The sequence below is a fragment of the Polistes fuscatus genome, unplaced genomic scaffold, assembly GCF_010416935.1.
Source record: "Polistes fuscatus isolate 324 unplaced genomic scaffold, CU_Pfus_HIC Scaffold2, whole genome shotgun sequence".
Taxonomy (NCBI): domain Eukaryota; kingdom Metazoa; phylum Arthropoda; class Insecta; order Hymenoptera; family Vespidae; genus Polistes; species Polistes fuscatus.
In genome coordinates, this window is record NW_025113096.1 from 12,509,294 (window position 1) to 12,535,080 (window position 25,787).

A 25,787-nucleotide genomic window follows, 5' to 3' on the forward strand; every position below is an offset into this window, starting at 1 on the left:
TGATTAATAAAAATCTTAAGGTTACAAACTAACATTAGGAAAACAATATACAACTGCATGCAGCACTAGCTACGAATTACTTGGATTTTCAATGTTTTCTTTTAAATTAGCTAACTTACTAAAGCATCAATAAAACTTACCTTTGGAATGTCTGTCTCTTCACATAATTGTCACGGACAAATTCAACTATTTGCTTTTGTGTCTTTCCGCTATATCTGATAACATAAGGATATTCATTTAAAATATTTAATACTCAACTTCAAATTTGTAAATACCATGCTATATAATAATTTTTATATTATTTTACTTGTTTAATTAAATTAAATATTATGATACACCACATTTAACTGTACCTGAAAGATGAACCTCGACTAAGAACTCTTGTTTTTTGTCGTACTACATGTTTGACTACAGAACAACGGAAAAAGCCATGATTTTCTACACATTTTTTCCAGAAGTTCTTGCATTCATTACGACCCTCGAAAAAGAATTCGACCGTATCCTTATAATATCCCTAAAACGATAGAAAATATTATATAACAATATACTAAGACTGTATTAAATTATTTTTATAGAAAAAAAACTATTTAAGAATAAAGCGTCAAAGAAATAAGATATGCTTACGTAGCCTTCAGGATGTAGTTTAATCAAAAATCGTTTTCGTTTAAAACTAATTTTTCTGATCTTAGCCCAACTAAATGTATTTATCTTGGTATAATTTTGGAAAACTACTATCCCCATGTGAGCTACTGCCAAATTCAACGATACTCTTTCATGATCCTGATGAAAATATCATACAGTACTTATTATCATTGCAAATAAACTATAGTAAAAACGTTAAATGTTCTCACTTTAGCTGGATGCATTTTCATTCCATAAAGTTCACAGCGTCGTGCTGTTTCTAAAAGATTAAGGTCGGCCTCTGCAGGAGATTGTCCACTGTAAAGATCAATTTATTTTTTATCAATTAATTATATTTTTACTTATTTAGAAGTATGTTAGAATTAACAAATTCAACAAAATATTCATATCACTTACGCATGTTTTTTATGATTTTCCATGATACGTCGCTCTAATTCTTGATCTTGATGAGGCACAAACTTGTATGTTGATAAATAAGTGTGATCTGGATAATCCTCTATAACATAATCACCACACTCAGCTGAAACAAAAGAAATATTTTATAATTATTTGACAAATAATCTAATTAATATTTATTCTATAAAAAAAGTGATATTTTATTATATTATATGAATTACATTACTTACTGATGTATTAAAAATAGATTATTATTTATAAACAATGATATGCTTTAGCATTACTTACCTTGTACAATATAGCTGGCCATCAAAGCTGCTGTATTATCATTGCATTGTAATAAACCTTGAGCCAAATCTCGTTTGATTTGTAAACAGAATAAATATCTTGTAAACTCCTCTTCAAGTTGTGCAGGATCTGGTGTATAAAATTTAACGCAAAATCTAAGAAGAGGATCAACCAATGATAATCCCACTTGTCTACAGACTGGTTTTTCTAAATCTAACCAATACTGTAAAAAAAATTATACATCAATAATTTAGATTAATTATATGAAATAAACTATATTAACTTAGAACTGTATGACTAACTTTTGTCCCATTAGGTTCTTGATACTCAAGACCAAAATAATCAGCTTCTAAAAGATGTAACTGTTTGCAAACTTGATCAAACAATACTCTACCTAATGCTTTTGCCTGAAATAAATAAAATACATGTATAAATATAACAACATATTGTTACAAGTATAAATACAAAATTATTAGATATTAATATGGAAATTTACATAAAAATAAAATTATCTTAATATATTATACATTGCAAGTTATATAAAGAATCAATAAATTGATACATATTCCTTTTATCCATGAGCTTGTGTGTGTGTGTGCTTGATATATATGAATTTACCGATACATTTTATGTGCTCCAATAGTTCATTCTTGTGGAAATATTATGTATGCATACAGTACACGATGTAACTAATATACAATATGAAGAAAATATAAAAATACTATTACTAAAGCTTAATAAAGCGGTTTATTATACTAATAACAAGTGAATTCATAAAAAATAATATACAATATTTTTAATAAAATAATGGTATTTTTCAAAATCAATAACATTTATTTAAAATTGTTTATCTTTTATTCAAGAAATATATAAAACATGTACATACATAATAATATTTAAAAAATGATTGCTTCTTATATTAAAATTAAAAAGTAAATGACTTTTAAAAGATTATTAATTACTTGTAATATTCATGCACAGCAAGTTTAGTAATACAAAAAAATTAAAAGTAGTATTTTTCATAATAAAATATAAATCTTTTGATTTTATAGTTTAACTATATTATAATAGTAAATCTAATTTTCACACCAATCAAGTTTTTATTACCTTTATATCCAATTACACCTTCTATTACACAACCGTTTATGTTTATTAAACTTCCTATTGAAAGAGCACTTCAATTATCTTCTATCAAGGAATTAAAACGATACTCTGATTCGTTCGAAGGATATTATACTTTGGCAGGAATGCTCACAAAGTGTAATGTTAAATTGAAATTTGAATATATATATTTAAAAATAAGAAATTAAATTTATTCTTTTCTATAGCATTCAATGAAAATATTTACTTGTTGTATTTTTATTATCTTCTCATTTTGTACATATTATTTGCAAATTTCATTATGAAGCAAGCAAGCAAATATTTTTTATTATTACCTGTACTTGAAACATTGTAATAGTATCATCCAACATTTGTACACGAACTGCAAGCATTTTCCCTGCCTTTCTGGGTGTTGTTGGTGGTGTTCTACTACCTCCATCAACACCGGCTGGAGTTGAATGACTATGAGGCATTTTAGAACCTCCACTGCCCTTCATACTCATGCTGTCTATATCATTCATTTTCACTCATTTATGCTATTATTTATAGCAATATTTAGCATTTGCTTCTTTCAAAAAGCCTTACACAACTATTTAGTATTAAGTAGTCATCTCTCTCTCTGTAAATAAATAATTTCATTTAATGGATAATGAAATTTATTAATCATCATATGGCACAATGTAGCAAATGTCAATAGGAATTCCAGATGATTTTTAATTCCTTAAAAATGGAAATTACATGACGTTATAAACTAAATAGTTAGCTAAATAATTATTTATTTAAAAAAATTTGGAAGCTCATAAATTTGTAAACCTACAAAAAAAAATAATGAAGAGCAATATTTAAGTAATTTTAAAGGTATATATGAGATTTCGATTATCGAATTAAATATTTACATAATAACGGAATAACGGATTGAAAGAAAATATACATATATATATATATATATATGTATATCCTCCTTTTAAATATTTTTTCCCTGTTAAATATCTATACGAACGACAATTATCGTTATTTAGGACAAGCGAGTAGTTAATTATTCTTAATAAAAAGATAAAATAAATTGACGAAGATCAACAAGGATAGAAAGGCATTCGTTTAACTAACGATGTAATCCGAAGGGTAGGGTCATGTAAATAAGAATCCATATTATATAGAGAATATGTACGTATAGTCAGGATAGAAAGTAACGCTATTGGTTGTACAGTTAGTAAAAAAAATCCAATGAAGAAAGGTTATCGGCGTGAATATGCGCGTCGGAAAAAATTTCATAAGAACGAAATACCGCTTCTGGGAAGGCGGGGCGGCAATCAGCTAGAATCTTTAAGATGTTCCACATATTTGTAATACAGATTAATTGCATTAATATGTGCTTGCTAGTACATACGTTATCGTCGATCCTTTAGATATGTACACTGACTGTATTAGCCAAAATACAGTGCAAGTAGAGTTCATTGATCACTGACTACCAAGTGCCCACCGGCACTCTTGCGCTGAGATCGTCTTCCGGATGGATATGGCGACGACGTTTGACAAAGATTCACCAATGTATAAATAATCGTACTATAATAGTCGGACTTTTCTGCGCAATGAATATTATTATTCGAGCGCGCTCGACTGTAAGCCGAGAAAATCTTTGAATTTAACCACATATCACACATCTACGCCTTGCACTTCTATCTTTTTTCTTTAAGTGTATACCAATTGTGCATGAAGAAAAGCAGTGGCTCTCAATTCGAGCACCGCTTAAGTTTTTCATTAACGCCTCATCGTCATTACCGTGGATATACACACAATAACGTTCTTGAGCAAAACGCATTTCTAGCGATTACCGAGGGCGCGTCCACCGGGCGCGACTATGCGTCACAAAGAGCAGCGCAGGGCGGTGGCAGTATCACTATAACGAAGGGTAAAACGATTACGCAACGGAAGTAGATACTAGTGACATCAACGAGAGGATATAGACAACTTCCAACGGATTCATATGTGTTCACACGCGAATTTTAAAAATGGGAATAATATCGAATAACTTATTCTGTAATGACATTAATAATTACATACATAAATAGATCTTCGATATATCATATATATATATATATATATACATTACAATCTGTCACAATACACTGTCTCCTATTAAATATCATAACTGTTTTAGAAGTTTTTCACAGTATTATCATTATTATTTTTATTTCTGAAAATTATATTCCCTTTTGTTAAAAATTATATAATAATATATAATTTCACTTCTGTGGCTGTCCAATCATTTTAATATTTTTCAAAATTCTTACGTAGTTTGATCACTAGATGGCGTAGACGGCTCTAAAGACTCTTATCTATATGAATGTAGTATTTCTGGAATGTGTATCTGTTTTAAAATGCAAGTAAATATCAACTAACTTGACGGTTAGTTGTTTTCTACAACAGATCAATAATAAAATTTCTTAAAACATATGTCATGTAACAATAATACAAAATATTAATATTAAAATTCTTGTTATAAATAACTTATATTAGTTTATTATTCATCATATTCATTATATTCATTATTTTAGCCAAAAATGTCAGATGAAGAAGATACTACTATACTATTGAATCATGGAAATAACAATATTGAATCAATAGTAAATAAGCCAGTAAATGAAGATTATCAATGTATTCTTGAAAGAAATATCAAAAAACAAATTCCTAAACAAAATGATAATTTAACACCATTGCAAAATATAACGCCAATGAATCAAAATATTCTAATTTCAATGGTATCACTCTTAGCGGGTATAGCTTTTGGTTGCGATATGTCTATAATAAAATCAATGGCACCTTTTATCAAAAGTGAATTTGAGTTAAATTGCTTTGAAATAAATCTTCTTACTGGTATTTGGTTTATAGGTGTTTTATTTGGAGGATTAACTGGTGGTAAATATAATATTTGCATTATATAGTAAATTGTACCATATATTTTATTATTAGTCTTATTTATTATTTATTTATAGGCATGGCAATAGATTCTTTTGGCAGACGTTGGACAATGATATTAATGCTGATGTTTTTAATATTTGGTACCATTTTATCTGCACTAGTCAATCATTATGTTTTGCTATTAATTTCTCGAATCATTTGTGGCTACTCTAGTACAGTATCTACAGTATCTCATTGCATATATATGGCAGAAGTATCAGAGACAAATAAACGAGGATTTAACATTATACTGTATCAATTAGGTGCAGCTGTAGGATTTTTAATAACTATTATTGCTACTATTTTCATAACTATGGATCATCAATGGCAGTTCTCTCTAAGCATAACTATTGTCTCTGCGTTAATAGCTTGCACTACTACTGTTCTGTTTCTTCAAAAATCTCCACCATTTTTATTGTTAAAAAAAACGAAGAATGTTATTTCTAAAACAACGTCTAAAAATACAAAACATACAGTTTTTGAAATGCTATCAATCATGATTTTCATGATGATTTTACAACAAGGAACTGGTAGAGAACAAGTTTTATATTATGCACCAAGATTGTTTGTTCTTTTAGGAATCCGTTCAAGTGAGTCTTAGATAAAGATATTCATTTCTTACATTTCAGTGTAATTTGTTCATTTATACATCATTTTGCAAAATTTTAGATGCGGCAGAAGTTACTGCTTTAATATGTTTGGGAATTGTCAAAATTTTCAGTACGATTTGTTCATTAGTAATAGTAGAAAAATGTGGACGTCGCACAGCTCTAATAACATCAGCTACAATATGTATGACAACTGTATCATTATTATCTTTACTTGCAACAATAGATAGAGGTAGTAACAACTTAGATACTGAAGATACATATTGCAAACTTGTTGCTGAAGAAAAAATACAAAGTATTTTACCAATTGGATCTCCAACACCATTTCCTTTATTGCCTACACCTTTAGCTGTAATTGAATCAACTCCTGAAACTTGGACACAACTAAAAGCATCTTGTGAAGTAATTAAACAATTATTGTTTATAATCTATAATTTATTATACATTAAAGTAAAAAAAGAATATTATACTATAGAAACTTACTGTTATCCTATATTATAATAATTAGACTGTATAAATTACAGAATCAAGGTGCTGTCTTTCCAGAAGGTCTCACAAATGGCTTGCGTATCTTAGCAGTAACAACTTTACTTGTATATGAAGCAGCATATACTTTAGGGCTTGGTCCAGTTCCTTTATTGAATCTAAGTGAACTTTTTCCTGTATCAATACGCGGTAAATGTGTCAGTTTTGCAATAACTGTTATGTGGACAACTCACATCTTAACTATTGAAACTCTAACTAAAATTACAAGTAAGTCTTATATATTTTTATATACACTTCAGATATTGTAATCAATAATATGACACAAACAAATTAATATTACTATTATTTTACTTTACAGAATCAATGACTTTGGCTGGTTCTTATTTGTTTTATAGCTTTATGTGCCTAATCACTATATTTTATATATTTCTGTTTATTCCTGAAACAACAGGAAAGTCTTTACATCAAATAGCTCAAGAACTCAATAAAATTTCCATAATTACGCGATTATGTAAAAATGTGTATAGTTTACCACTTATTCGTCACATCAAATGGATCAGAAGGTATGAAAATACTACAAGTAAAAAACAGAGTATTTTAATTTAAAAGTTGCTTAAAAACGCGTGGTAATTTAAAATTTTTCTTAATCTTTTATGTATAATCTAGTCAGTTAAACGTATCAGATAATTAAATTTTGTTATATACACAATATTATGAATATGTATATATAAATTCACATTTCTTAAACTTATACTATTTTATTTAATAGTAGATTTTATTAAAACGTAAAGAATAGTATATATTTATTATAGTTTAGTATTATATATTGTTCAAAAATCGTATTTCATATGAAATACTGTTACAGTATAAAATAAATAAAAAATAAAGCAAACAAATGCTGCAAATGTTATTATTCGATTATGATTCAAATAAATTCAGAGGATTTCCATAAAAGAATTCATTAAGTTTACCTCATATAACTCATTTTGTCAGTAATAATTCTTACTGATAAAATGCTTATAACTATTAGGACAGAAAATAGATAAATAATCTTAATATATTTAGAAAATATTTTGTTCTATTTTATTCATTCCAATAATTTTGCTAATAGTAAATATTATAATTGAACATATAAAACTTTTATTATATACAATGCATTTTCTATAAAACAAAAATATTAGAGTATTATATATACATATATGTAATATATATAATCGTATAGTAACTAAATTTACTGTGAATGTGTGCGTGTGCGTGTGTGTGTATGTAATAATAGTATAAAAATTAAATAGAATATAAAAATAGTATTATTCTATACATATGCTAGTCAAAGTATGCGTTATGAATTTAATAGTCCATGTTTACACATGGAAGAAATAACAAATAAAATATTTAAAATATAGTAGCAGTGTTAATGTTATTAACAACCACTGATGCCTATATATAATAAAATTGAAATTTTATATGTTTTTTTAATAAAACTTGTAGTATCTTTACAGTAGGTTGAAATGGACTACAAATGATTTTTATGAATTAAAATAAAAGGTAATATGAAATCATTTTTACAAGTTTTTTATATTCTGTATAAAAGATTTTTTTCTCTTCAAAACTTCTTCTAAAAATACGTGTCCCTTATCTTTCATATTAAGTTGTACATTATATAAAGTTTCTTTATTTTCATAAATGTTATTGCTTTCTTCTATGTATACATTATTATATTTATTAGTATTATTATCTTTTACAGTAGCAATTGGAGCTAAATTTTCTTTATCATGAGTAAAAGATAAACCTGTTGTTTTTTTTAAAACAATGGAAACATTTGTAGTTAATGTCTCTGAATTTTTTGAGAAGTTCATGTGTTCTACTGTTATTCCATTATTTGGTGTTACCATATATACAAGTTGCTGTGATTTAGGTTCAAATTTTTCTTTTAATAATGACAATTTCTTTTTTGTATAATTAATCGTTTTTTCATGTTTGTTACAATGTTTATCACTGATAATATCGTTATTAGAACACACAGATGTTGATGATTCTTTTACAGATTTGTCTGATATAGGCGTTGATACGTTAAAATTTCTATTTTTAGCAATAGTTTTCAAATCACATGGTTTATCATCTATTATGTCAATTCGTGTATCTTTTATGTTAACTGCAGGCACTAAAGAGTTCATTTCAATATACAAATCATGTTCATTTGAATTAAATACATGAGAACTAGCTGTTCCATTAATGTGTTTTAGAATTTTGTCTTTATTTCCTAAAATTGGAGAGTCAGACAATATAGCATCAATTAAGGGAGTTTTTTTAATTGACTCTATCGTACACGACTTTACCAATTCTCTAATTGTATTTAATTCACATTTTGTTGCAATTTTATCTGGAGATTTTTCCAGTGATTTTGCAAAACTTACATCATCTACATTATTATCATGCAACTTATCTGAAAACAACATAGTTGTACATGATAAATCTTTTTGTGTCATATCACCCCAATGTGATTCTGTTCTATGATAAATATGCCTAGGTGAATTTTCTGCTGCAGATGTCCTAATTTGATCTATGGTACTAACAAGGGAACTCACTGATGTACAAGTAGGTTTTATAGATTTTGTAGTTACAGAAAAAATGTCATCATCGTCATCGTCATCATGTTCTTCAACTATAGTATCCAATGAAAACATTCCGCCTGTATCGTCTATAACTATTGGTTTTGCGGCATATAATGTGGCATTTTGCTCCTCTGTGTTGGATGATGTATATAAATCATTATTACATTTTACTTTAAGTTCATTTGAATCGACTAAATCATAAGTTAAAGTATCTAAATAATCATTTTGCTTTAAAATTCTCCTTATCAAAGAACTTGTACACGTTCCATCCGAAAAATCTGAACTATATGTTGTTCCGGTAGTTGTACTTGTTAAAGTATCTCTACGTCTGTCTCTAACAACACTATCATCATGGAGATAAGTTTCTATGTCGGTATAACCTTTCCAACTACGTATACACCATGGTGGTCTTGCAACTCCTAAGGGACATACATTTTCATAATCATGAATCGACGTAACACAACTCATTGTCTCATCTTTCTGTTGCAAATCTTTAGATAATTTAGTTGTATCCGAATCTTTATCGCTATGAGAAATTGTTGCAATTTGTAATTCTTCTTCATTTCTTATAGTATTCAGAACACCACTAATATCTCTAAGTGTTTCTTCCAAGGAACAAAACTTTTTACTGTCTAAAGATGTGTTAGATTTTAAATCTATGTCGGAATTTACAACAGGAATTTCACAATGATTGAAATCAGATTTCAATCTTTCTGTATCTGTATGAATTGCAAGTGTATGTTGAGTTGAAGAAAATATATCCCTACGTTTTTGTGATGAAATATGTACATCAGAATTTATCACGGCGAAATTTTTTTCCTTATCTAAGTCTTCCGTAATGGGTAAACAAATACCTCTCCGTTTTCTATGATGAATTGTAGAAAGATTATTTTCTAAAAGAGTAATATTCTCAATGCATTTACAGACAACATTAAATGTATCTTTAGAATTATTACGAACTATTCTATTGCATTTAGGACATGAATTAATAATTAATCTATCTTTATCGTGAAGCGATAAGGTTCCCCTATCTTTTAATGAAGAATCAGGTGATTTTTCACATTTAGAAACCACGTGCTCGGTGGTTTTTATTTCATTTTCTATTTTATAAGCTTCATTAACAATACCTTCCTCTAAACAATCAGTATTCTGAACAATATTTGTTAATAGAAATTGCTTGTCAGCTGTTACTTCCTCAGAAATTGATCTTGTAGATACATTGGAAGATTGTGGTAATGAACCACAATAATATTGCTTAAAAGATCGAGAAGTATCTATACTATTAGTAGCAATAACATTTGAATTTTCATTACTAACTTTATCTAAATTTAAATTTCTTGTTGGATGAAATTTAGTATAGTATAATAACATACTTATAAGACCAATTAGCATACCTCCCACAATAAAAAATATCATTAATATAAATATATCAATTGTTATTGGTTGTTTAAAATTTAGCATATAAATCACCAAAGAAGATAAATTTTCGATCACTATGATAAAATAAAATGCAAAAACTTTATAACGAGACTTTCCTTCGCATAAATTAAAAAAGTCAAAACAATAAATAAGTCCTATGATACAATTATAAATGCGTTCTTCCCAAATAGTGGAACAAAAATCTGTGTTTTGAAGAATTACCCAAACAGTCATAGATAACCAATGCAAGCCTAGAAGAAAGAGATATTAATTACTTCTTGAAAATATAAATCTGATGATATGAATTTAGTGATAAATATTAAATTGATATAAACAAACTTACCAAGAAATAAGGAAAACCATTTTCTCAAACAAATTGCTATTAATACTAACACAGTTAGCCTTGATGTTAACATTCCACCCCTCCAAAGATATTGAAGCATCAGTGATATCCAAGATTCATTATTGTGATTGGGATTAATTTTATGCATGGCTTTTATATATGTTCCTATAGCCCAAATTAAAGAACAAAGAGAAGCCATAGTTGACATACCTACATAAATAATATTTAAACTCATTATAAATGCAATTGTAATATAAAAGTAACACATAATGAAATATTTAAAAACAATAAAAAATGCATGGTTGACCAATGGATATATACATATAATGATTACATATTTTGTTCTGTTATAGCTTCTGTAGTATCTTATTTTTAGCCTATTTAAATGATCACAGTGGTAGGAGTCTAAAGTATTTTTAAAACTGAAAAGTAAGCGTTCCATGCATAGATTGTATATGAATATAGCTAAGAACATTATAAAAGAATAGATAGCAAATTTTCAGAGATATATTCATTCAAGTATGTTATCTTTGGGGGCGGGACAAAGGAAATAAGGAAGGAAGACCCAAACATATTAGTTCAGTTAGTTAGCTATTACTTTTTAAGCTTGGCTTAACATATCAATACTACTGTCCTTCGTAGTTCTTAAAAAATGAATAATTTAAATATTATACGGAGCTAATATCATACCGATATTATTTATTTTTTATTTTTATTTTTAATTATAAAATTATTCATAGAGCGTAGCATAAAACAAATGTGTGTATGCATCTGGTGTTACATTTTAACTGTGAAAATATACTAACTTCATAATAAATATTCAATAAAGATTTCGGTATATAAGGACTTAATATGGTCAATTACGCAGATAATAGAAACTTATCGTCAGGAGTTATCAAGTTTCTATGTTTTTACATAAAAAATAAAATAATATTATTGCAGGTAATATTATTCATAGTCATTAGTTTTTAAAGAAATGAACTAAAGAAACTAATGTCGTATTATTGACGTAATTCGTAATTAACACGAATAGTTGTATTTCACGTTTTATAGAAAAACATTATATTGCAGTTAATTATAATTGTTATTATATTATTTACTTTATTAATAACTTGGGAAAAAACATGGAATAATTTCAATGAAGAAAATAATACACTAGAGGCATGCAGAATTGTAAAAGATATACAGCAATATACAAAACAATATAATCAAAAACTTGAAAAAATTATTGTTAGTAATTCAGATATAGTTTTATCATCTACAGAAATGACTATTAAGAGAATAGAATTGAATACAAGGAAACAAAAGATACAAAACACGTGTAAAAATTATACTAATGAAGAGTTACAGCTAAATAAAAACTTTCCTAATATGATTATTGATACGTAAGTATTAATATATTTTAATGTTTGATATGAATAAACTTATTATTCAATATTTTAAATATGATCGTCAGAAAACATGGTATATCATGGTGTCCTATATATAAGGTGGGGAGTTCAACTTGGATGAAGAATTTTGCAATACTTGCAGGTATCTTAACAGATACAACCATAAATTTAATTAACCAAAATGCAATTCAAATGAATAATATTGTTAAACAAGCATTTCCTTGTGATTTAAATATAAATAAAACACTTAAGGTAATGAATTTTATTAAGTAATCTGTTGATAATATTTTACTGAATTATGCAATTGAGAAACTTTTATATTACAGAAATTACATAGTACGAAAAAATTCTTAATTGTGCGACATCCTTTTGAGCGACTTTTGTCTGCATATAGAGATAAGTTAGAACATATAAATGGAAGAGAATATTATTATAAACGATTTGGACGGCAAATTACACATAAATACCGTAAACACAAAAATTCAACTAGAACAAAACTAGAACCAACATTTGAAGAATTTTTAGAGTTTATTGCAAATGAAAAGTATTTTGATGAACATTGGGCTCCATATTATGATACTTGCAAGCCATGCACGATTCATTATGATTACATCCTCAAATTTGAAACATTTCAAGAAGATCATCGCTTTTTCATGCAAGAGACTGGATTAAAATACTATTTATACAAAAAAAGTGATTTCAAAAATATTAATCCATATGGTCGTACAACTAATAGATTATTGAAAAAATATTTAGAAAATATACCAAAATTACTCCTTTGGAAAATATATAAAATTTATGAAAAAGATTTTCAATTATTTTCTTATTCTATAGATTTATTTTAAGTATATAAGTTAATATTTGTTAAAAATAAATTATATTGAAAAAACTTACTTGTCCAAATAGGTGCATCATGTAATACAACAATAATGTATAACTGCAATACAAGTTGTGGTGCTGCTCCCATAAAAGATTCAAATAATTGTAACATACAAATATCACTTTCTTTTCTATATACTGACTTCTTATCCTTTACAAACTGTTTATTTTTCAACGAATACACAGCAGTATATAATAGAATCAAATACCTATAAAAACAATAGAGTCATTACTAATATAAATAGAAAAATATATGAAATTAAAAAATACTTTGAATAATACAGAATTTAATATATTAACATATAAAATAAAATTTGTACTAACTAATTTTAGTTAGTACAAATATAGAATATAATATAATTCAAATAAGAATATAATATAATTCATAATATAAGTGTAAAAACTATATTCACCTATGGAATACTCCCAAGAACAAAATATGTGATATCCAATGAATTAATTTTACAGAACCATCACTTTGTTGCCATCTTAAACTGAATAATTGAATGATACCAGCTGGTATAATTGTAAAACTAATTGATAAACATCCCCATAACGTATATCCTTGTAAAAGATATTGCACAAATGCGAAGCTATCTGCATATAATATAATATTGTAAAATATATATAGCTTATTGAATATTATAATTACTGACAAGATATATTTATTTTAAGATAATGATTTAATTATTAATATTAAATATTTTTCATTATAATACCACTGATGTAATAAATTATCTAAATTTAAAAGTTTTCTTTGTTCATCACATTAAATATTAAATTAAAATTTTAACTATCAAAATAAAATTTCCATAAAATTTGTCTATAATTCTGTGATTAACAAATTTGTTTAATATAATATAATAAATAAATAGATAAATACAAATAATTAATCAAACATAAGAAACATCATTATAAAGCTTTCGTTATTCACCTGTTAGAGTATCCGTAAAAAGAAAAAATATAGAAAATATATAATATAACAGATCTTTTATCTTAAACTGATAGCATTCGATTTCTCTATGCGAAATTGTTTGTGATATATTACTTTTTGTGATTTCAGCAAATGAAACATGTTTCTGTTTTAACTCTGCCGCTGCCATTTTCGCGGCCATTCACAATTCATGTTTCTACCAACGAGAACTTGAATAAGGATTGATCAATTTGAGATATCTAACTAAATAAAAAAATTTGATATATAAATCACTGATTGGATTTAATTTTTATTTTATTTTATATTTTGATTTTATTATGCTTAAATCTTATAACGTTCATAAAAAAGCTATAAAAAACGTAATCTTTTTTTATGGTACAGTCTCAAAAATAAAATATTTTTAAAAGTTTTGTTTTATTTATAGACACATGAAAAAAATCTTATAACAAAAAATATTTTTCATCTCAATAATTTAATTAGAGTATATATAATATTTATAGTTTATATAGTTATAAAAAATTTCTTTCTCCAAAAATGTAAAAAATATGTTGGTAGAAATGAAGATGTTAATCAGAAATGTATATTATAATATTTATAAAGGACTTACATATTAGCAATTCAAACTTATTTGTCATAGTATATTTGAGAAAAAAATAAATATTGTTTATTTTTAATTTAAATTTATAAATTTAATATATTATTTCTCCTAACTAATTCATACAGTTGCTTAAATATTGACCAATCAGCGTAAATCATTATGGCGCATGCGCAATAATAGTATTCAAATCAACATTATACTTTTCCATCTATTTAATAGTAATGAACTTTGACTATAAGTATTGGCATCTGTGTAATTATTAACGAAAGATTTGTTATCGTTTCATTCTGGAATGTAATCATGATCTGTTTAATATCATTTTGAGTATAATTATAATATTATTGAAAAACTATATAAACGTTTTTTATATATCAATATCTTTTAATAATATATATATTACTCTACTTTGTTCTCAAATGTCCAGAATGGAGGAAACGGAGAGTAATTTGCTAGAAAAAAATAAATTAAAAACTGATACAGGACAAGATGCATCATATGTAAGTTTTCTTGAACATAAATAATAGTTGATTAATAAACGTTCTATTAACCTCAATATTACATATTACATATATAGTATTCAAGCAATCCATCAGATTTGTCTATTGGAAGCAGCAGAAATAGCCATAACATTTCTAATAATGAGAAAACAGATAATACTACGTTAGTTGCTGAACATTATAATACACTTGAAGAAAAGCGTCTTTCTCAAAGGAATCAAAGTCGCATTGTTTACATGAGAAACTTTAATAATTGGATCAAAAGTATGCTTATAGGCAAGTATTTGTTCTTTGAATTTTTTAATATGATTATAATTTAAAGGTAATTTCTTTTCTATATATTAATGTATATATATATATATATATATTTATTTTTATTTTTCACAGATGAATATGTAAATAAATTAAAACAGAACAAAAATCATAACAGCCCCTTGAAGGTACTTGATATGTGTTGTGGTAAAGGTGGAGATCTTCTAAAATGGAAAAAAAAAGAGATTAGTCACTTAATCTGTGTCGATATAGCTGAAATATCTATTGAACAATGTAAAAATCGATATAGTGATATTTTAAACAAAAGTTCCAAAGTAAGAGGATTTGCACCTATTTTTACTGCTGAATTTATTGCCGTCGACTGTACAAAGGTATTTAGTTATTATAATTTTGGAAACTGCTCGTACTTCGTTTAAAAAAAAGTATTTATGATATAATAAAATTTTAATGTTTCCAACATTTGATGTTCTATATTGTAATTTTGTCAATGGGATTGGTTATAAAAGCGAGTTTTAGGTACGCCTAAGAGAAAAATACAAGGATGTTACTATACAACTCGATCTTGTGAGCTGTCAATTTGCATTTCATTATAGCTTTGAGTCACTATTGCAAGCAGAATGTATGCTCCGAAATGCAAGCGAATGTTTAAGGCCAGGTGGTTATTTTATCGGAACTATGCCAGATGCTTATGACTTAGCGTATGTACATATATAGCGTTGTTTAATTGCTGATTCTAAATAAATAAAAATATTTTGTCCATAAATTATAATCACAGTGTTTAACCCTTTTGCTGCGGAGTGCTCAAAAGCGAATTGCTTTCTGAGCAGCTGGCGTGACAGTCAGAGATCTGCAGCGTAGATGGTATGATGCGCGAGTCGTTCTTTGTGAATTAAGTCACCGTTTGCTCAGAGGCAGTGACTATGGCTAAACGCCTGAAGGCACTGTTCGTAGGCAAAGGGTTAAAATAGTGTATTTACAAATTAATTTATGAAATTGTATTTTAAGTTCTAGATGGCAAAAGTGTGATGGTAACAAGTTTGGAAATGATATTTATAGCGTAGAATTTTTATGTAAAGATAAAACAAATCCACCTCTTTTTGGTGCTAAATATAATTTCCATCTTGAAGGTGTAGTTAATTGCCCAGAATTTTTGGTTCATCTCCCTACGCTGTGCAAATTAGCTTCTAAATTTGGTCTCGAATTAGTAATGTTTGAAAGGTAATAAAGTTACTACAAACACAAAACTAATCATAAAATTATTTGTTTAATTTAAATATATATTCTTATATATATAGATTTGAAACTTATTATGAACGCATGCAAAATGAAGGCAAATCCTTGCTGTGTAAAATGCAAGCTATGGAAACTTATCCTCCGTATCATGAAAGTCCATTATTAGGTAAACCTTGCCAGGATTATCAACATGCTATAAGTCATATGCAAAATCAACCAGGCCACCGTAAAATCGGCACATTGTCTCAATCAGAATGGGAAGTCACATGTAAGTTAAAAAGAAATATATAGTTTATTAATAAAATATATATTTTTTTATGTATTTTCTTATATTTGCGAACTTTCAATAAACTGAATAAATTTTTTTTACAGCACTTTATGCAGTATTTGCATTTCAAAAAAAAGAGACAGACTAGAATGGGATAAGAAGATGAAAACAATCATGAAGTCATTATAAGGCATAATAAATGAAACTACAAAACAAGTTTTTTATTTCTCAGTGAAAATATTTAGAATAGCATTATTACAGCTAACATAATGAATTATTAATGATTTAATATAATATAAATTATTTTGTTACTATAGAAAAATGTATATCTAATCAGATTTAACCCTTTGCAGTCCTATGTCGTCCTATGTCAAGTCACACTCGACATCGCTTTGTGTTCTATATCAAGTTTCATCCGACTATATCTCAATCTTACGTCTTATCATTAGTACGTTACGTTAGTAAGGTCATAAATGTTTTCCAAACGCACTTGCGAATCTAGCGCGGACCTGCTGGAACGAAATGGGAAGAGCGTTCGGTCCGCAAAGGGTTAATCTTTAATCACAAACATTTTCGATAATGTTTCTTTTAACCCTCTATGGGCCCGTGTAACTTTCAGGTCACATTTCAATTTATTGATATTTTACCAAATAATTATGCCTTTTGTTGTAAAATGTCGCATAAATCTTAATTCTTTAACGTTGTCATGACAACCAGTATCAATATTTATGAAAAAAAAAAAAAAATTTTTGCAAATTTTTTGTTCTCATTTGCATATATAGGTTTATAATTGCTGATTTTTTGTTCCACCAATTTTTTAGGATTTAAAACAAAAATTCGGCCCATAGAGGGTTAATAAAGTTAAGACAAAAATATGTTACATGATAGACAGTAATAATAGTTTAATTTCGTTATCCGTATAATAATTGTTTATATATTTAAAAATTTCATGTCATATTGATAAAAATATAATAGATACAAATTCCATGGTATATCACAATGAATTTTTGTAGCTAGAAATGAGTAATGACTTCAGTATTAAATGCATCTTCGGAAAAATATGAAAATTATGTTTCTGAAATTTCTTCATAATCCTTTCACGTAGTCATCCTTAAAATCCTTTACCTATTTTTAGACATCAAATATTCTTACATTCGATAAAAGGAAATAAAAAGAAATATTGAAAATATAATTAAAAATTAGCGATAATTAAAAGTAAATTATGAACATATAGAAAGATTCTAACCTGACTCATTAAAAAAATAAAGGATATAACGGAATAAAGAGCAAATGTAACGTATTTATGTATGATAGAAAGAAAAGTAATAAATAGAAAAGAAAAAATCATCAGAGAGACGGATGGTCACACCGGGGATCGAAGGGGCGGAGTCAGGTAGGGGCATGCGCAGTAACACATTTCGGATACTTTACCGCGGTAGTGTCTCGCTTCTCTATCTAGTGGGGACTCTGTAGACAGTTACGCACGAAGAGTATAGTTATAGCTGACTCAGTACTCTGTGTGAGTGCGTTCCCGGTGCTCTTCTCATTCCTGTAAGCTCTCGTGCTGCCAGAGTCTATCAGCCGTGAGTTTCGATACGAGAAGAAATGGATCTCGAGCAACCGATATCGGAAACGAATTCCAATTTAGTAAGTAGTAATTTTATATATTCTGAAATAAATGATCAAATGTATGTGTATAGTTTTTCATTTAGTCTTCGTTTAACGGTACTTTTCTCTTGGTAATACCTATCGAGGATGGACGCGAAATTTTTCTAAGTCCCAAAATGGCGTCTGCGACTAAGTCCAACTCTATCATGAGCGAGCAATCCATCCAGACGTTAAGTTCAATGATCAGTTATATGCATTTTTCCTAGGGTTTATATATTTTTGTTCTAACGATCTTCGTGCATAATTTTGCTTTGATAATGGAAAATAAGATTTTTTTTTCTTTTCTTTCAGGAAAAACGGTCGAAGGAAAATAGCGTTCTGGGTAATCATAATGGTGAGTTGATTTATTTTCAGATGTAATACGTGTAGTCTCTAACACGAAAGATCATGAAATCCAGTCGATTAAAGAAGCAAACAAACTAGTTCCGATGCGATGAGAAGCGAATAGTTCAACTTATTCTGCCAATGACCTAAGCGCTCGGACACGTGTTTTCACTCTGAGAAAGTCTTCAAAAACTTACAATTTTTATATCATAAATGTGAACTTCATTTTTTTTGTCCTCAGTTTACTGTTTTATTTTTATTTTTTCCTATTACATTTTATTAATTATTAAAAGTTAAAACAGCGTTTTCATTTCCGAGCTTAACGAATTAAACAAATTCTGCACTCGCTGAAAGAAATTGAATATGATCAAAAATGAAAGTCTCGATTGCGTATGTATATACACGTATACCATCACATAATAGGTGTATACGTATATCATCACATAATTGGCAATATCTAGTTGGTGTACTATATAATATGTAATCTACAGAAAATTACTTATGTTCTATTTCATTACAAAGACTAATAAAATTAAAGTTATAAGAGAGAAAAAATATTTTTCAAGTTTTCATGTATTGCAAAATTTAATTATATATTATATTATATATTTATTTTTGGTTTTTTATTTTTAATGTCAATACATAAGCATAAGTTGTGTCAGCTTTATAATGACGATCAGTAAACTTACATTTATATTGTACAAAAAGAAGAAATCAAATCTAAAAAGTAATTAAGTTATATAAATAATATAAGTAAGAAATTATTTTCATTGATTGAATTGGAATATTATTTAATAGTTATTGATTATAGAATTTATATTTACAAAATAATTAAATTATTATCCATATATAGATATGCTTTATGTTTATGTTTATAATTTTTACATGCTTCAATTCATTTATATTTTTACATAATGAATTAAGTATTTAAATATAACCTGAGTAGAATTTATAGCAAAATTTATATTTTTTATTTAGATGCTCATTTGAATGGCATGTCTAATGGATTTGATAGAAAAAAGGAGCATAAATCCGAACATAAGGATAAAGAAAAAGAGCGATCTCATAAGTCTGAACATAGAGACAAAGACCGAAGTAAAGAAAAAGAGAAGAGTCACAAAAGTGAACACAGAGACAAGGATAAAGACAGACATAAACATAGTTCTAGTTCCTCCAAAGACAAGGAAAAGCATGAGAGCAGCAGCAGTAGCAAGGATAAAGACAGAGAAAAGAAAAGTAGTTCGTCAACGAGCAAAGACAAAGATCATAAGCATAGCGGATCATCTAGTAAGGATAAAGAAAAAGACAGAAGTAAAGATAAGGAGCACCATCATAAATCTAATTCCAGTTCAAAAGAAAAAGACAGGTATTGAGAAAAAATAAAAACAAATTCTTCATATATCTTCAAAATAAGAATTTGAAAAAAAAAAACAATATTTATTTTTCTCATTACTCTATTTTAGATATCACAGTGTTTCTAAGGATAAAGAAAGTTCCAGTAAAGATAAAGAAAGCTCAAGGAATAAAGAAAAGGATAAGCATAGGCATAATTCAGTGAGTTCAAATTCTCGCGACAAGGATAAAGAGAGAGATTCTGCAAAGGATAAAAAACATTCATCATCAGAAAAAGATAAGGATAGACATTCCACTTCTCATTCTGGAGACAAAGAGAAACATCGTTCCTCCGATAGAGAAAAAGATAAACATAGTTCATCCAGTAAGGACAAACATCGTCATGAAAAAGATAAGGACCGTCACAGGCATGATAAAGAAAAATGTAGGTTATATTATTCTAGGAAAAAATAATTAATTGATTGATGTTTTCTCTTTATTTCTAATATTTAAAAATATTTGCAGCTAAGCATCGAGAAGAAAGAGATAAAAAGGAAAAAGAAAAAGATGAAATAAGAATTAAAGAAGATGTAGAAATAAAAATCAATCATCTTACAAGTGAAAGTTTCCGATATAACCACGATATCAAACCAGAAATAAAAGAGGTATAATAGGATTTGCTTTTATTTTTGTTTGTATACCCTTTTACATTTTATTAACATATTGTATATATTAATATGTATCAGGAACCAATATCGCAAATAGAACAAGATGACGATGATGATGATAGTGGCGAAGAACCACATCTTTTTATTAAAGAAGAAGAAGATGAAGAAGAACCTATTAAAGATGAAGCTAGCATGGATTCAACAAATGACACAAGACTTTCAGACCTTCATAATACAACTGTTAAAACTGAAGAAGAATCGGAGGAAGATTTGCCATTGGTAAACATATTAATTTTAATTTACAACTAAAATATATATTTTATTGTTCCATTTTGTTCGATGTATATAATAGTATTTATAGCAGATTTTATATACAATATTATCTATAGAAGTAAACTATTTATAAAATTTTATTTTCTATTATATTGTAAACATATAAGTATTATTAATTTGTATGCAGTGCGCAAGATTTATGTCAACGCCAAATGTTAAAAGAAAAATTGAATCGGATGATGAAGAAGAACTTCCGCTTTCTGCTCGCAAAAAGGCTAAGAAAACTGGTTCCAAAATAAAGAAAAAGAAACGGAAACATGATGACGAAGACTCTGAAGTAGACGAGGTAGATTATTCGTAAATTCTTTTTTCATAATATCTACATATAAATATTATATACTTATTTTATGAAATATGTATATGTTTTTTTATAGAAACCAAAGAAGAAAAATAACAAAAGTATAAAAAGCGAAACAACTAGTCCCAGAAAGAAAAAGCAAGAAGAAGAGCAAGATGTTTGGAAATGGTAAGATATGTGATACATCCATCTCCTAGAATTTGATTGGTTCAGTTCTTGGCGTATGGTCATGTGATCACCTAACCTCTTTTTGTTATATTTCTAACGTGTGTTGAACTGAGGAAAATCAATTTTAGTGAACAAAGAAATGATGATCAAACTAGTTTAATTAATTATGAAACGATTTATTAATATAATGGTGGTATTTTCAGTAGAAGTTTTGTTTAATTATAATCGCAATTATAAAAACTTGCAATATTTTCATTTTCGATCTCTTTTAAGGTTATGTTACTTTACAGTAGATCAAACTTATTCAAACATAAATGTCTGCTTATGACTTAACTTATAAAATGAAATAATAATAATAAAATATATAAATCATTACTTTAGGTGGGAAGAAGAAAAGAAGAACGATGGAACAAAGTGGACTTTCCTAGAACATAAAGGACCAGTTTTTGCACCTCCGTATGAACCACTTCCTCCTAATATTAAATTTTATTATAACGGTAAAGAGATGAAATTAAGCGAAGGTGCAGAAGAAGTCGCAACCTTTTATGCACGAATGTTAGATCATGATTATACGACTAAGGAAGCATTTAATACTAATTTCTTTCATGATTGGCGAGAAGTAATGACAGAATCTGAAAGAAATAAAATTATTGACTTGAGCAAATGTAATTTTAAAGAAATGCATGCATATTTTGTTCAGAAAAGTGAAGAAAGAAAAGCAATGTCAAAAGAAGAAAAAAAGAAGATAAAAGAGCAAAACGAGGAAATTCAAAAAGAGTATGGATTTTGTGTTATTGACGGGCATAAAGAAAAAATAGGTAATTTTAAAATAGAACCTCCAGGACTTTTTAGAGGTCGAGGAGAACATCCAAAAATGGGAAAATTGAAGAAGAGGGTTTTACCTGAAGATGTTCTCATTAATTGCTCAAAAGATTCTAATATTCCAAAACCCCCAAGTGGACATAAATGGAAGGAAATTAGACACGATCCTAATGTAACGTGGTTAGCTTCTTGGACAGAAAATATTCAAGGACAAGTTAAGTACGTTATGCTTAATCCTTCGAGTAAGTTAAAGGGAGAAAAAGATTGGCAAAAGTATGAAACTGCAAGAAAATTAGCAGCATCAATTGATAAAATCCGTACTGAGTATAGAGAAGACTGGAAAAGTAAAGAAATGCGCATTAGACAAAGAGCTGTAGCTTTATATTTTATCGATAAGTTAGCACTTAGAGCTGGTAATGAGAAAGATGAAGATCAAGCAGATACTGTAGGTTGTTGTTCTTTGCGTGTTGAACATATCACATTGCATGAACAAAAAGATGGAAAAGAATATGTAGTTGTATTTGATTTCTTAGGTAAGACAAATCTTTCTATTAATGATATTTTTAAAAGTATTTTTAATATGTAATAATTCTGTACATCTTTATATTCCATTTTATTTTAGGTAAAGATTCTATAAGATATTATAACGAAGTGCCAGTAGAGAAACGTGTCTTCAAAAATCTGCAACTGTTCATGGAAAGAAAATCTCCTAATGATGATTTATTTGATCGACTTAATACTACAGTTATGAATAAACATTTGAATGAATTAATGGAAGGTCTTACAGCTAAGGTATTTAGGACATATAATGCATCGTGGACATTGCAACAGCAGTTAGATAAGCTGACTAATCCTGATGACACGGAGGCTGAAAAAATCTTGGCATATAATAGAGCTAATAGAGCAGTTGCTATATTATGTAACCATCAACGTTCTGTGCCAAAAACGCATGCAAAATCCATGGAAAATTTAAAAGCAAAAATAGAGGCTAAAAAAGAAGCAATAACTGAAGCGGAATTACAAGTAAAAGATGCAAAACGTGATGCGAAACACGGCTCAATTAAAGAAAAAGTGTACGTAATATTTAGTTTTTAATATTTTCTTTTAAATATGTATTAAACGCATAAAGGGTAAATATTTAAATGTAATATTTTTCTAAAGTGTCTATGAAAAGAAGAAGAAAGCACTAGAGCGCTTAAAGGAACAACTGACAAAACTAGAGGTTCAAGCAACCGATAGAGAAGAAAATAAAGAGATTGCATTAGGAACCTCCAAACTTAATTATTTAGATCCAAGAATTTCTGTTGCATGGTAAATATTAGAACTATGCAGTGATATATATATATATAAATGTATATTTTAAAGAAAAAATGTTATTATAAGATAATTATTTTTTATTTAGGTGCAAGAAGCATAATGTCCCAATTGAAAAAATCTATAATAAAACTCAAAGGGATAAGTTTAGATGGGCGATAGATATGGCTGGACCAGACTATATCTTTTAACCCCATAAAAAACTGCTTTTATGTAATAACATATTTTTCGTTAAGAGTATATAGTGAATTTCTGTCTTATTAGGGAAATACAAGAATGATATAATTTTTTGTATTTACATGAATAAACATAAGAACAGCTGGATACATTTTATATAGAATATTAAAATTGTAGTAAGGAGACTTGATATTCAGTATATATATATATATATAATTAATGATTATTGATGGCATCGAATCGATCGCCTGGCAATCATGCATAAAAATTTTAGTGATCATTGTATATCTGCGTATAGCGTTCAATTAGTCTCGTAAATAATCAAGAAAAAAATGAATAGTTTGATAAATAAAAAAAATAAGATATATTAGGCAATTTCTTATACGTGTGAGTTAGGACAAATATCAAATTTGTGCAGAGTCTAAATTTAGAGGATATTTCGGACGCTTTTATAAGATAATTTTTTGTAACCTCTAAGTTTAGATAAATATTTTATGTATGGGCTGTACCACTGTAAATAGAATATTATCGGAAATGTTGACAGCCACAAATTAATTAAGTGCATCAAACTTGTGTAAATTCAGCTATCAAATAGACAATTTTTATTTCTTTTCTTCATTTAATGTTTCTGTACATATATTGTCATTCAAGTCATTCACATTTTTTCATCATGAATTAAAAAAATAGATTTTAGTAAAAACAAGCTAATGTTTTTGGTATAAATGATATCATTTTAAATGCAATATTACTCTACGAACTCAATTTGCATATAATCTCTTAAAAAAAACTATTGATATGGCGATATATTTAAAAAAATTATCGCTTTTGCGATCTATGTTTTATAAAAAAAAAGAGCAAAAAGAAAAAAAAAATACCATGTAGATTATTATAAATGTGGACATACTGTATGCCTGTATGATTAATTTTTGACATCATTTGTATACGTGATAACATTATGCACAATGGTGACAATTTCTAGAAAATACATTGACTGCAATGCATGAAAAAATTATTTATACTTCACACAGCCCATTGATGAAATTAAGTTTTAGTATTTAACTTTTGAAGTGTTATTTTCGCGTGACCTAATATAGTTATGTGACACTTTGTGCATTTACATATACATAAATGTAGCACATGCGTGTCACTCATATTTTAAAAGATTATATTATAAAACATCATGTTTTCATACTTTATTTGTATTTTGAAAATTCCATAATTTAAACTTAGTAGATGTTGATATCTAAATAACAGATAATGGGACTCAAGTAATGATCATTGTAAAAGACTATTCTTTAATTTTTTTTTATGAAAAGAGCGTCTTATTTAAACAATTGATATAGATTAGTTATATTAAAATATTATTTCACTTTAAACAATAATGCAACGTTAGTTACTTATAATTTATCTAAGCAGCAGATTACAATATAAAAATTGTATTATATGTGGTATAAATGGAACAATGAATTTTGAAAATTCCTATTTTAAGAAATATGGCAATATGTCAATATATATCTTAAATATATAGGAAATATTTTCTCAATTTTTTTAAGTAGCTATGTATTAGCAATTCTGACTTTGCAGAACTGCCAATTTATTTGTTAATAATTATATATTAATTCGTCTGTTAAGTCATACATAACAGTTTCTCAAAATACATGTATATTCTATAGTTACTTCTTGTATTGTCATTAATTACATATTATTTAGGTGATAATAATTTATGCGTTATTTCGTATTTAATATCATCGGGTATA

At 27.4% G+C, this 25,787-nt stretch overlaps 5 protein-coding genes across 14 annotated transcripts in view; 3 read left to right on the forward strand and 2 right to left on the reverse strand.

Moving 5' to 3' along the window:
• LOC122516574 (FERM, ARHGEF and pleckstrin domain-containing protein 1-like) overlaps positions 1-4,311 on the reverse strand; it is a 29,471-nt gene extending 25,160 nt beyond the window's left edge. The window contains exons 1-9 of one of the 3 annotated variants that reach the window (XM_043634490.1): positions 3,815-4,311; positions 2,763-3,046; positions 1,629-1,733; positions 1,327-1,549; positions 1,039-1,162; positions 852-939; positions 625-780; positions 354-514; positions 141-215 (exon numbers count right to left, since the gene is read on the reverse strand). In XM_043634490.1, coding sequence (XP_043490425.1) covers positions 141-215; positions 354-514; positions 625-780; positions 852-939; positions 1,039-1,162; positions 1,327-1,549; positions 1,629-1,733; positions 2,763-2,948 — 1,118 coding nt within the window. In that variant the 5' untranslated portion in view covers positions 2,949-3,046; positions 3,815-4,311. The remainder of the gene's footprint in view (positions 1-140; positions 216-353; positions 515-624; positions 781-851; positions 940-1,038; positions 1,163-1,326; positions 1,550-1,628; positions 1,734-2,762; positions 3,047-3,814) is intronic. The other 2 variants (XM_043634489.1, XM_043634491.1) reach the window with 2 other exon arrangements.
• Positions 4,312-4,376: 65 nt separating this feature from the next.
• Positions 4,377-7,226, forward strand: LOC122516575 (solute carrier family 2, facilitated glucose transporter member 10-like). Of its 5 annotated transcripts, none has more exons than XM_043634492.1 (7): positions 4,377-4,464; positions 4,723-4,833; positions 4,983-5,343; positions 5,421-5,975; positions 6,055-6,395; positions 6,518-6,746; positions 6,838-7,226. In XM_043634492.1, exons 3-7 carry the CDS (start codon positions 4,989-4,991, stop codon positions 7,083-7,085), a joined length of 1,728 nt encoding a protein of 575 aa, XP_043490427.1. In that variant the 5' UTR covers positions 4,377-4,464; positions 4,723-4,833; positions 4,983-4,988; the 3' UTR covers positions 7,086-7,226. The 5 variants fall into 5 exon arrangements, with proteins under 5 accessions (XP_043490427.1, XP_043490430.1, XP_043490432.1 ...); XM_043634497.1 differs by lacking the exon at positions 4,377-4,464 and having other exon boundaries at positions 4,641-4,833; positions 4,983-5,202; positions 5,317-5,343; XM_043634496.1 differs by lacking the exon at positions 4,377-4,464 and having other exon boundaries at positions 4,642-4,833; positions 5,421-5,558; positions 5,649-5,975.
• An 809-nt stretch (positions 7,227-8,035) lies between these two features.
• On the reverse strand, positions 8,036-14,431 carry LOC122516492. 3 transcript variants are annotated; one of them, XM_043634349.1, is made up of 5 exons: positions 14,172-14,431; positions 13,537-13,720; positions 13,139-13,332; positions 10,854-11,063; positions 8,036-10,761 (listed from the first exon to the last, which is right to left on the reverse strand). In XM_043634349.1, exons 1-5 carry the CDS (start codon positions 14,236-14,238, stop codon positions 8,042-8,044), a joined length of 3,375 nt encoding a protein of 1,124 aa, XP_043490284.1. In that variant the 5' UTR covers positions 14,239-14,431; the 3' UTR covers positions 8,036-8,041. The 3 variants fall into 3 exon arrangements, with proteins under 3 accessions (XP_043490284.1, XP_043490283.1, XP_043490285.1); XM_043634348.1 differs by having other exon boundaries at positions 14,058-14,431; XM_043634350.1 differs by lacking the exons at positions 13,537-13,720; positions 14,172-14,431 and adding an exon at positions 13,010-13,020 and having other exon boundaries at positions 13,139-13,230.
• Positions 14,432-14,877: 446 nt separating this feature from the next.
• Positions 14,878-17,142, forward strand: LOC122516681 (mRNA cap guanine-N7 methyltransferase). Its single transcript, XM_043634684.1, has 7 exons — positions 14,878-15,152; positions 15,230-15,428; positions 15,540-15,796; positions 15,942-16,123; positions 16,431-16,643; positions 16,721-16,926; positions 17,031-17,142. Exons 1-7 carry the CDS (start codon positions 15,072-15,074, stop codon positions 17,072-17,074), a joined length of 1,182 nt encoding a protein of 393 aa, XP_043490619.1. The 5' UTR covers positions 14,878-15,071; the 3' UTR covers positions 17,075-17,142.
• Positions 17,143-18,406: 1,264 nt separating this feature from the next.
• Positions 18,407-24,648, forward strand: LOC122516679 (DNA topoisomerase 1). 2 transcript variants are annotated; one of them, XM_043634674.1, is made up of 12 exons: positions 18,407-18,573; positions 18,886-18,928; positions 19,897-20,284; positions 20,382-20,695; positions 20,776-20,915; positions 20,997-21,197; positions 21,379-21,537; positions 21,626-21,717; positions 22,099-23,072; positions 23,162-23,612; positions 23,701-23,850; positions 23,942-24,648. In XM_043634674.1, exons 1-12 carry the CDS (start codon positions 18,532-18,534, stop codon positions 24,042-24,044), a joined length of 3,057 nt encoding a protein of 1,018 aa, XP_043490609.1. In that variant the 5' UTR covers positions 18,407-18,531; the 3' UTR covers positions 24,045-24,648. The 2 variants fall into 2 exon arrangements, with proteins under 2 accessions (XP_043490609.1, XP_043490610.1); XM_043634675.1 differs by lacking the exons at positions 18,407-18,573; positions 18,886-18,928; positions 19,897-20,284; ... (3 more) ...; positions 21,379-21,537; positions 21,626-21,717 and adding an exon at positions 21,969-21,990.
• Positions 24,649-25,787: the final 1,139 nt, after the last annotated feature.

Coding starts and splice junctions, on each gene's coding strand:
- LOC122516575 (XM_043634492.1), top strand. CDS start 4,989: ATGTCAGATGAAGAAGATACTACTATACTATTGAATCATGGAAATAAC. Junction 6,396..6,517: donor AACTAAAAGCATCTTGTGAA/GTAATTAAACAA, acceptor TATAAATTACAG/AATCAAGGTGCTGTCTTTCC. Junction 6,747..6,837: donor AACTCTAACTAAAATTACAA/GTAAGTCTTATA, acceptor TTTACTTTACAG/AATCAATGACTTTGGCTGGT.
- LOC122516492 (XM_043634348.1), bottom strand. CDS start 14,238: ATGGCCGCGAAAATGGCAGCGGCAGAGTTAAAACAGAAACATGTTTCA. Junction 13,333..13,536: donor TTCTTGGGAGTATTCCATAG/GTGAATATAGTT, acceptor TTGTTTTTATAG/GTATTTGATTCTATTATATA. Junction 10,762..10,853: donor ATGGTTTTCCTTATTTCTTG/GTAAGTTTGTTT, acceptor TCTTTCTTCTAG/GCTTGCATTGGTTATCTATG.
- LOC122516681 (XM_043634684.1), top strand. CDS start 15,072: ATGTCCAGAATGGAGGAAACGGAGAGTAATTTGCTAGAAAAAAATAAA. Junction 15,153..15,229: donor CAGGACAAGATGCATCATAT/GTAAGTTTTCTT, acceptor TTACATATATAG/TATTCAAGCAATCCATCAGA. Junction 16,124..16,430: donor CCAGATGCTTATGACTTAGC/GTATGTACATAT, acceptor TTGTATTTTAAG/TTCTAGATGGCAAAAGTGTG.
- LOC122516679 (XM_043634674.1), top strand. CDS start 18,532: ATGGATCTCGAGCAACCGATATCGGAAACGAATTCCAATTTA. Junction 20,916..20,996: donor TCAAACCAGAAATAAAAGAG/GTATAATAGGAT, acceptor AATATGTATCAG/GAACCAATATCGCAAATAGA. Junction 23,851..23,941: donor CCAAGAATTTCTGTTGCATG/GTAAATATTAGA, acceptor TTTTTTATTTAG/GTGCAAGAAGCATAATGTCC.